At 54.0% G+C, this 10,611-nt stretch overlaps 2 protein-coding genes across 3 annotated transcripts; one reads left to right on the forward strand and one right to left on the reverse strand.

The window, feature by feature from the left end:
- Window positions 1-546: 546 nt before the first annotated feature.
- On the forward strand, window positions 547-1,445 carry LOC107199183 (major histocompatibility complex class I-related gene protein-like; the record flags this gene model as incomplete). The annotated part of the gene is made up of 2 exons (XM_015616522.3): window positions 547-701; window positions 976-1,445. Coding segments are annotated over 2 exons (625 nt in total), but the record flags the coding sequence as incomplete, so codon positions are not given.
- Window positions 1,446-2,780: 1,335 nt separating this feature from the next.
- Window positions 2,781-10,611, reverse strand: LOC107199185 (antigen peptide transporter 2-like). 2 transcript variants are annotated; one of them, XM_015616524.2, is made up of 12 exons: window positions 10,586-10,611; window positions 9,359-9,917; window positions 8,658-8,766; window positions 8,450-8,580; window positions 7,759-7,964; window positions 6,952-7,149; window positions 6,403-6,531; window positions 6,134-6,322; window positions 5,893-6,066; window positions 5,399-5,558; window positions 4,899-5,026; window positions 2,781-4,235 (listed from the first exon to the last, which is right to left on the reverse strand). In XM_015616524.2, exons 2-12 carry the CDS (start codon window positions 9,858-9,860, stop codon window positions 3,987-3,989), a joined length of 2,175 nt encoding a protein of 724 aa, XP_015472010.1. In that variant the 5' UTR covers window positions 9,861-9,917; window positions 10,586-10,611; the 3' UTR covers window positions 2,781-3,986. The 2 variants fall into 2 exon arrangements, with proteins under 2 accessions (XP_015472010.1, XP_018861044.1); XM_019005499.2 differs by lacking the exon at window positions 10,586-10,611 and adding an exon at window positions 10,499-10,582.

Here is a 10,611-nt window from a genome sequence, read left to right on the forward strand (position 1 = left end):
AGTTCCCATCTGCTCTGAACTCTTGTCTCTTCCTGTCCCCATACACAAAGAAGGGCAGATGCCATCTTTGCCTTTCAGCCATGCAGCAAGGTGGGAGTGTGGTGTATGGTTAAATTTTTTTTTCTGTGCCTTGTAGGCACCCTTTTGGGGTTTTTTAGGTTTTTTTTTATTATTTTTTTGCTAACAAACCTTTCCTTTTTTTTTTTTCTTTTTTTCTTTTTTTTTTTCACTTTCATCCCCTGGTATCCATTTCTCTCCTTGGCAGAAGAAAGAGGAGTTATTGAAGCCCTCTCTCTTTCGAGAAAAACATTAAATTTAGGGCATTTTTCTTCTAGAATTTGTCTCCAAACCAAGATGGGGGGGCAGGATCTGGGGGAATCTGTGGGGCTGGGATCTGTGAGGTTGGAATGAGAATCTGTGGGTCTCCATCAGACTCTGTCCATCAGACATCCCAGCTCCATAGGGCTGGGATGACACTCTCTGTGGCTGGGACACAACTCCATGTGGGTCCATGGGTCCAATCCACCCCTCCAGGTCTCCACACAGTGCACTGGGTTTGCAGCAGGTTTGCAGCTGCGACCTCCTGTTCAATGGGAACATCCATGGAATCTCTGGGGAAGGCTACAACGGGTGGGATTTCATCTTCAGGCTGGGATCCAGCTTGGTGGTGGCTGATGGTGCTGCCTGGATGACCTGGCAGTGACCAGGCTGACCACAGGATGAATTACCTGGAGCACACACCTGTGTGGAATGGCTTTAGAAATACATTGGATATTGGTGCCATACAGCAAATTAATACTGGGATGCAAATGTGGGAGTGGAATTCCCAAGGGAATGCAGGATTTGGGAGGGAAAAATTCAGAAACACAGGAATTCACACAGGAATCCCATGGATGGATCTTACAGTCATCCCATTCCTATGGGAATTCTGTGAATGGATTTCACTTCCATCCCATTCCCACTGAAATTCCACAGGTGGATCTCACCATTGTCCCATTCCCATCAGAATTTCATGGATGGATTTCTCCATTATCCCATTCCCAGAACTCCCTGACATCCATGTGTACAGAACAGTGAAACATGGGACCCTGGTGCTGTCCTGCCACATGTACAGATTCTGCCCCAGGATCAGCTGGATGAAGGGGGAAGAAATCCAGGATCAGGAGACTGAGTGGGGTGGAATCATTCCCAACAGCGATGACACCTTCCACACCTGGGCCAGAACTGAGGTGCTGCCAGGGGAGTGGAAGCAGCACCGGTGCCAGGTGGAGAATCCCAAAATGCTGGAGCTTGGGATCTTCATCTGGGGAAAGGCTGGGAATTCAGGATCTGTTAACTGGGAATTTGGGAATGAGGAATTTGGGAATACAAAGCAGCAGGGTAGGGGTTCCCCTTCCCCTTCTCACCATCTTGCACTTCCTAGAGCTGGAATCTCATCCCACTGATGGTCCCTGTGTCCATCATTGCTGTGCCTTGATCCTCACTGGATTCAGCACCTGAAAGGTCCGATCTGGTAACCTGTGGGATTGTGTCTGGGGACGAGCACCAGTCTGCCCAGCAGCGTACTGGGGATCCTGCACTGCGGGTGCTGATGACGCTTTAATTCCACAGGAAACTGGAGAGGAATGGATGTAGTACCGTGGCTGGTGGGCTGCTCTGCACCAGAGCTCTGGCTAGCTCTAAGATGTTCTTTCACACTCTGGTGCAGCACCAAGAGTGAGGAATCATTGGGGATTTAGCTTTTCCCACAGTGAAACCTCCAGAGTCTTGAGCCACCCCAAGCTCTGCGGTGCACGGCATTGGGGGTGGAGGTAATAAAGCAGAGGAAACTCTCCGGATTGAAGTTCCCAGCAACAGTTTAGTGAGGACAGGGAAACAAAGAAACCTCAGTGCAAGAGGTGAGCTCCAAGAGAGCCCCAACAGCACCTGTGCAAGGGGTTAAATACAGCCCGAGCTCCAGGGGAGGGTACAAACAGTGGCCCAATAGGGAATCCCGAAGGGAGGAGTAAGGGGAGGGGATTGCAACTTCAAAATCAATAAAGATACACAGAGGGAGGGAGCAAGATACAATAACCAGTGGGACCTTGAGGGACAAATGATTGACAGGGAAGGATCTGGAAGATGGGGTGGGGCTTATAATGATGGACAAGGGAGTAGGGGCAGGGCTGGGGTGACAGACAAAGAACTTTTGAGAAGGAAGGGAGGGGTTTGCTTTGATGGATAGGATGTGGGAGGGATAAAAACAGGGAGAAACCCAAATAGTTAACCTGGGGGGGGGAAGGAACATACCAACAAACAACTCAAACCTATCAACTTTGACAAAATTAAATAAACACCCTGCAACAGGTACGAGTGGCAGATCCAGCTCTGGATCACCTCCGTGCAGATGAATCCTGGTGTGTGATCCATGCTGGAATCTCATAGATCTCATTCTGCAGAAACAGGCAGAGGAATCAATTGCTTGACCGCAGGTACAGAGAGGGATCTGTGTGGGACTGCAGAAGGAATATAGGGCAGGATTCCAGATTGGGATAAGGTAGAATTCTGAAGTGTATCTGGGCTGGATTCCAGAGCAGGATCAGGTGGGATGGATGGAGAGGCATTGGAGTGGGATTCCAGAAGAGGACTGGGAGGATTCCAAAGCAGATGAGGTGGTACTAATAGAGCAGGACAGGGGCACCATGGGTACAGTAGGATGTCACAGTGAGGGTGGCTGCAACAGACCTTTGGGTCCTCTGATTTCAGGACAGAGGGCAGCAGAAAAATAAATAGGAGTGAGAATGATGGTTGGCACCAGGAAAAGAACCCTTTAATAAGTAATAAAATAAAACAGAGACAATGTCCAAAAGCGGAGCAACCAGGGGGTGCTCCGTGGGGGTGACCAACCAAAGAGGAAAACAAAGGAACGCACAATGATATATAACCTTAGGGAACGAACATTCTAGTAGCCTAACCATATAGGGAGACACTTACCCAGTCTGTGACTGACACGTAACTCAATTAACATAATAACAGAGGGGTATCTTGGGGCTTTTAACTCAAATGAAAGATTTCCACATCTTCAGATAGGTAGGTGATGCTTCTGAGGCAATAGTCTGCTAGGTTGTGCCCCCAGCCAGGCTGAGCTCCATAATAAGGTCTGGTGAGATTCCAGAGTAGTTCTTGCCCTTTGTGGGCTCTTCAGCCAGATCCAGCCCATGAGATGGGGACAGAGACAGGATGACCTCAACTCTCATCCTGGCAGGAATCACCACCTGAATGATCCATGGTGCCAGGTCCAACCCCTTCTCTCTCCCTGCAGAAAGCCACAAATTGCTGGGAGAGCTCATCCTGCTGCTCCCACCCATCACACAGCAGCTTCTCCCAACAGATTGATTTCCTGTTTTCCCATGTTTTAAACACAAGAATTACAATTATTCCAAATGTTCTAATTCTGATGTGAAAATACCCTGGTTTGAGCAATAAATCCCAGTTCCCTCCTCCAGTGCACAGCAGCTCCTCTCTGGGAAACAGGAATAGAAAAGGGGACATGGGGAACTGGGATGAAGACACTGGGGATATGGATGGGGACACTGGGAAAGGACTGGGGACACCAGGAATTTGGAGTGGGCTCAGCAGGAGTGGGATGAGGATATGACACCCACACCCAGATCCATCCCTTGGGATTTATTTCCCACTCTGTCCCATGTCCAGGAGCAGACATGGGGGACATGGGGACCAGGAATCATGGGGACATCACGGGGCTTGAATACAAGTGATCTGTGCATGGGGAGTACAGGGAAGGATACAGGGGACACAGAGATCCAGGGAATAGGGTGACCTGGGGGACACAGTGTGGACATGGGGGACACAGGGACCAAGGCGACACATGGAGTTGGGATCCAGAGGACATGGGGACAAGGGATTCACATGACACTGACGGGGGACACCAGGGGTGAGTTGGGGACACCAACACTAGGAATGGGGACACTGGGACTAATTCCCCTTTATTCCCTGCCAGATGCAGCCCCCTTTTCACTGCCAATGCTGGAGGCCCTGGGCCCCCCAGTCCTGCCACCTCCAAGGAGCAGGCGGCTGTAGGCCCCACAGCGTTCCCGCAGCTCCGCTGGCGTTCCTGTCTCCACCACGGCTCCACGCTCCAGCACCACGAGGTGATCGGCTGCATCCAGCACCCGCGGCCGGTGGGACACCACCACCACAGTCTGGGCCAGCCCCGTGCGCAGCCAGCACTGTGCCTGGGGCCAAAGAAACCTCATCCCATCCCATCCAACTCAGTCCTACCCAGTCCCATCTGATCCCACCCAATCCCAACCAACCAACCCAACCCCACTGTCCCATTGCTCTCAGTCCCACCCAAATCCCATCATCCTATTTTTACTATTACACTTCCCTGTTCTCTATCCCATCCCCATTGTCCCATCCTGTTCACACTATCCCCATCTCCATTGCCCCATCCTATCCTACTCCCACGACCCCAACTCTTCCCATCATATTCCATGTCTCTGTCCTCATCCCAGCACTCCTTTCCCCTCCATTCCTACCCCATCCCAACCCACCCTATCAAATCTCTTTGTCTTCCTCCCTTCATTCTATCTTCCTGCCATCCTACACCCCTGGTCTCCATCCCATCCTCACCATTCCCATCCTACCATCCTGTCCTATTTCTCCACCTTGTTGACCCACACCACTCCATTCAATCCCTGTCTTCATCACATCATTCCCACTCCATCCCACTATCCCTTATTCCCACCACCCCTATCTCTCCAGTCCCCATCCCACCACCCCATCCCAGCCACCCCATCCCAGCCATCCCACCTTTCCACTCCCATACCATCACACCCCATTTTCACCAACTGGACCCCTATCCCAACAAACCCTCTCCATCCTACCCCACTCACCGCCCCCTCGTCTCCATCATCCAGTGCCTCGTCAAGGATGAGGACGGCCGGGCGCCGGAGCAGAGCCCGGGCCAGGGCCACACGGCGCCGCTCCCCTGCTGCCAGATGCTCCCCACGCTCCCCCACCTCTGCAGGAGCAATCCCATGGGATCAGTGGGATCCAGCCCTGGGGTTTCCCCTCTTCTCCCCACCCCCTGTGCTCCCCCACCTCTGGGGGGAATCCTGGGATCAGTGGGATCCCAGACCTAGAGGTCCCACACTTTCCCCTACACTCCCTTACCACTGCAAAAGCAATCCCATGGGATCAGTGGGATCTGACCTTAGGGATCCTCCCACACCCCACCATCTGCCACCCAGCACACTCTCCCATCTCTGCCAGAGAATCCTGGGATCAGGGGGATGCATCCTAGGGATGCCCCATCCCCTCAGCTCTCACTAGTGTCCCAGCCCCACTCCACCCCCAGGATGAAGCCACAAACCCCAGGATTCCCGTCTCTCACCAGTGTCCCAGCCCCGTTCCAGCCCCTGGATGAATTCCATGGCTCCAGCAGCAGTGGCGGCCTCCTGCAGCTCTGACTCTTTGCAGTGCTCCAGCCCCAGCAAGATGTTTTCACGGATTGTTCCAGAAAATAGGATGGGATCCTGCTCCACCAGCACCACCTGCCCCAGCCCCGAGCCTTGTGATGCTGTCTTGGCTCCTGGTGTCGCCATCCCTGTTCCATGACCCCATCCCACCTTGGCATCCCCATAGTTTCCATCCCTGATCCCATAGTCCCTGTCTGTGCCCCTAGCATCCCCACCCCTGACTTCCCACTTCCCCCTTCCCATCCCTGTCATACCCATCCCATTTCCCAGTGTTCCCATTCCTCTTCCCAGTGTCCCCATTCCTGCTCCTCATTCTTCCCAGGTCCCATTTCCATTTCAGTGTCCCCACCCATGTTGTCATATGTCCCCATTCCATCTCCAGTGTTCCCAGTGTCTCTGTTGTCCCCACCTTCTGGTGCAGGTACTGGTGTTCATATTCTGGCAGTGGGATCCCATCCAGAAGCACCTTCCCACTCCCGGGATCCCGCAGCCGCTCCAACAGTGCCACGGCCGTGCTCTTCCCGCTTCCATTGGGCCCCGCTAGTGCTGTCACCTCCCCGGAACGCACCTCGAAGGTCACGTCCTGTGGAAGGGGGACAGGTGATGCCAGAGCTCTCATCCTGGGAAACCCCAGCTCCCTCCAGACCTACCTTCAGCACAGGGTGCTCTGGATTCCCAGGGTACGTGAAGGTGACTTTCTGAAAAGTGACATGGCCCTGAAGCTCAGGGGGCTTCTGCACCCCCCCGACATCGCCTGTGGCTTCCCGATCCAGGTATTCCCAGATCTTCCATCCAGCAGCTGCTTTGGTCAGGAATTCATTGAAGCCGTAGAGTAGCACCTGGGGAGAAGGAAATGGGTGGCACTGGGATGGAGAGAAGCATGGATGGATGGACAGACATCTGGATTCTATGGGATCACCTGGACATGTCTGCCAACTGTGTCCTGGTACAGCAGGAAGCTGACAAGGACCCCAGGAGTGATGTATCCATCACGGAGCTGCTGGTGGCTTCGGAAGAGCACCAGGACCCGGATGGTCAGTTGGAGCACCTGTGGGTGGAAACAGGGATACTGGTGCCCCCAACCCACTCCTGGTGTCCCCATTCTGCCTGTCCCCATCCCGCTTCTGGTGTCTTCATCCCTGTTCCTGGTTGCCTTAATCCAGTCCTGGTGTCCCCATCTCACTCTCGATGTCCCCATTCCTGATACTGATGTTCCCAGCCTTTGTCCCGGTGTCCCCATCCTGCTTTCTAATGTCACCATTCCCATTCCTGGCATGCCCATTTCTGATCCCAATGTCCCTATTCTGATGTCCCCTTTCCTGGTGTCCCCATTCTGCTCTCAGTGCCCTCATCTCAGCTGCTGGTTTCCCATTCCTGGTCCCAGTGTTCTCATTCCCAGTGTACTCATCCCTGATTGCGGTATCCCCATTCCCTGGTGTCCCCGTTCCCATTTCCAGTCCCCCCTGACCCTCTGGACAAGGGTGAAGAATGCCAGCTCCAGCTCCATCTGCTCCTTCAGCCTCAGCTCCTTGGCCAGGTTGCAGCTGTGATGCTTCTCCTCCTCCTCCTCCGCCGAGAAGATACGGATTGTCTCGATGGCAGCAACAGATTCCTGCACCCCCGAGGCTGTCCGGGCAGATGCTTCCAGCATGGACCGCTGAAGTGCCTGTGGCAGCATTGGGGGGTGTCCAGCTTTCCCAGGTCACCATCCACACCCTCAACATTCCCATCCCACGACACCCATTGCATCCCTGCTATTGCATTCCCAGCATTCCACATCCCTCTCTCCCACCCTCACCATTCCTATCCATTCTCCCAGTCCTGATCTCACCATCCCCATCCCCACTGTCTCATCCCATCCCCACCATTCTCATTCCCAGCATCCCATTCCTCTTGTCCTCATCCCCACTCCCATCCTCCTGGAACTCATCCAACCACACCATCCCAACACATTTCCCTGTTTTATCATCCCATCCCATCCTGTCCCTTCCCCACCATCCCACCTTATCCCATCCTTCTCTTCCCATCCACACCACTCCCATCTCCACCATTCCATTCTATCCCCATGCCAGCATTCCCACCATCCCATTCCCCTGGTCTCTATCCCCTCTCATTCCATCATTTTCACCTCCCTCATCTTCCTTTCCATTCTCCATCAAACCCATCCCATCCCCATCCTCTCATTCCCCTGGCCTCCATCCCAATTCCACCACTCCCACCCCCTCTTCCCCACGTCTATGTCCCCCTCCCACTCTTTCCCTCCTGCATTCCTGACCTGTTTCCGGGCACTCTCGATGCGGTGGACAGCGATTCCAAGGGGCAGCTCCAGCAGTGCCAGCAGTGCCAGCCCCGGTGCCAGCGCAAACATGAACGCCCCCACCACCAGGGCCATTCCCAGGCTTCGGAACAGGAGGTTGGCTCCACTCGGTGCTGCCATGCACACCCGTGGCACTTCCATGGAAAACTGAGCCGAGAGCTCAGCTGCAGGGTGGGAAAAGAGGTTGGGATCATGGGGAAAGGATGGGGATGATGTGATGGGGACCAGTGGGATGGGATTATGGGTATGGGGACGGTCAGGGTGGAATTGGATGGGATGGTGGAGATGGGATGGTGGGAATGGAGGTTGTGGGATGAGGTGATGGGGATGGTGGGGACATGCAGTAGGATGGAGGCATGGGAATGAGAATAATGGGGAGGGGACAGTGAATAGAATGGGAAAGTGGGATTGGGACAGGATGAGACATTTGGATAGAATGAAGGCAGGAAGATGGAGTAAGATGGAATGGGATGGTGGGAATGGGAATGATGGGGATGGAATGGTGGGATGGGACAACAGACAGATGGGATAGGATGGGACAGGGACAGGACTGAATGCTGGGATGGGGACTGGGGTGACAGGATCGTTGAGATGGGACAGGATAGGTGGAAAGGCTCAGGTGGGCTGGGGCAGGGCCGTGCCCTGTTACCTGCCGGCGTTCCCTGAAAGAAGTCCAGGTCTTGACGCACCAGGTGAGAGAAGAGCCGGAGGCTCAGCCTCTGATGGAGACGAGCTTTCAACAGCATGAAGAGCCCCCCACGGCACCCGGAAAACAGCACACTGGGGGAACACAGGGACACGGTGACATCGGGGACATTGGGCACATGGGGACAGGCCCTGGGAATGCTGCAACCCACCTGGCGGCTTCAGCAGCTGCCACCATCCCAACAGCTCCAGCAGTGAGTCCGTCCCCACTCCTGATGGTATCCAGCACCTTCCCAGTGGCGTACGGTCCCAACGTCTCCCCTGGGTGTCACCGAGACTGTGTCACCATGGATGGGACCACTGACACAGGGGGACCCTGACTTGTGAAAGGCAGGACCCAATTTGGGGGGTGAGGATCTAATTTCAGAAAGTCAGGAGACAATTTAGGGATCAGGACCCAATTTTGGGGGTTTACTGTCAAATGTGGGGGTTTGACACCCAATTAACAGGGTCAGTACCCATTTTGGGGGGTTCAGCACACAATTCTAGGGGTGAAAACCTAAATATGGGAGATGAGGACCCAATGTCTTGGAGGTCAATATCCATTTTTGGGCACCACTCTAAGTTTGAGGGTCAGCACCCAATTTTAGGAGGTCAACACTCAAGTTTGCAGAGTCAGAACCCAATTTGGAGGGTCAGCACACAACTGAAGGGGTCAACTCCCAATTTAGGGGCGGGTCACCATTCAATTTTAGGGTGCCTAAATCATCTATTTAGGGGCTCAGCACTCAAATTTAGGGGCCAGGATCCAGTTTGGTGGGAGTGGAGGCATGTCCCAAACTGGGGGGTTCCAAATTTGGGGCTGCAGAGCCCAAATCTGGGGCGTCAGCACCTGTCACCGCATGTCACCCACCAATGGCCGCCAGCACGAGGCAGACGAAGGCACCTCCGAGAACGTTCCGCTCCTCCCAGGTCAGTGCCAGAACACGCAAGATGGTGCCAGGAGCCTTGGGAACGTCGCCAGAGGTCTTGGGGACACTGCTGGGGGCCGGGGGCGTGGCCCAGGCCAGCAGGGCCAGTGTGACAGCTGCGTGGGTGACCCCGAGCCAGGCGGGGGAGGCGGTCACCAGCAGCCCTGGCCCAGCCCCAGGTGGCCCCAGGAGGTGCCGGAATGTTCCGAAGACCGCGGGGGTGGTGGCGACTGTGACAGCGGCCGCGGTGGCTCTGGAGGGACCGCGTGGGAGCAGCAGCCACGTAGCCACGGCCAGGACGGGCAGGCGCAGGGCGGCCTCGAGCCACAGGCCCACCACACCCAGTGGTGCCAGCACCGGCACCAGTGGCACCAGTAACACCAGTGCCAGGGCATCAGCCACCAGCAGAAGCCCGGGCAGGAGAGCAGCGGACGGCAGCGCCATGGTGGGGCCGGTACAGAACAGTGCTCCGTGTGTGGCTCCCAAGGAATGATCAACAGCCTGTGAACTCACCAGTTAAAACCAGTTAGGACTGGAGTGCACCCTGTCCAAGCCAGTGGTCCTGATAGTAAAAAGATTTTTAAATCATAGAAAATTCAGGGGGTTAGAAAGAAAGTTAGGCTTGGCAAGCCCTGGGAAAAGTGTTAAAGGTAGACCCTGGGAAATGTTAGGCCTTGTTCTTGTTAAGATCATGTGAAACTGCACCTGTGTAGTCAGTATATGATAAATTATATACTTGTTAGATGTGATTAGATATAATTATTGTTTAAAGAACATGAGAAACAATGTTAGGGGTTTCAGGGGAATCATGAGAAATCCATGCTTGGGTAAAAACAATACATACAATAGAACAATGTAAGTTTAATAATTAATATGTAAGTTATATTACAATAGAGTATAAAAACATGTCCAGCTCAAAACCAAGGCAGGTCAGATTTGGGTTTCTGTACCCCTGACACCCACAGCTCTTAATAAAGCACCTTTTATATAAATGAATATAATCATTCCATGATAATGTGTTCCTGAATGCTAACAGTCCCAGTCTAGACCATGGCGCTATCAGTCCAACCCCCTGAGCTCACCAGTCCACACCAGTGCTCCCAGTCCAGCCCCCCCAGCTCCCCAGTGCACATCAGTGTTTGCAGTCCAGTCCAGCCCAGGGCACTCACCAGTCCTCACCAGTGCTCCCAGTCCA

Source organism: Parus major, unplaced genomic scaffold (assembly GCF_001522545.3).
Source record: "Parus major isolate Abel unplaced genomic scaffold, Parus_major1.1 Scaffold482, whole genome shotgun sequence".
Lineage (NCBI taxonomy): Eukaryota > Metazoa > Chordata > Aves > Passeriformes > Paridae > Parus > Parus major.

Excerpts from the sequence above, each read along its gene's own strand:
- LOC107199185 (XM_019005499.2), bottom strand. The coding sequence starts at position 10,549 with ATGTGCACTGGGGAGCTGGGGGGGCTGGACTGGGAGCACTGGTGTGGA. Across the intron at positions 7,150-7,758 it reads TCGAGAGTGCCCGGAAACAG|GCACTTCAGCGGTCCATGCT; the intron begins GTCAGGAATGCA and ends ATGCTGCCACAG. Across the intron at positions 5,027-5,398 it reads GGAACGGGGCTGGGACACTG|AGGTGGGGGAGCGTGGGGAG; the intron begins GTGAGAGACGGG and ends TTGCTCCTGCAG.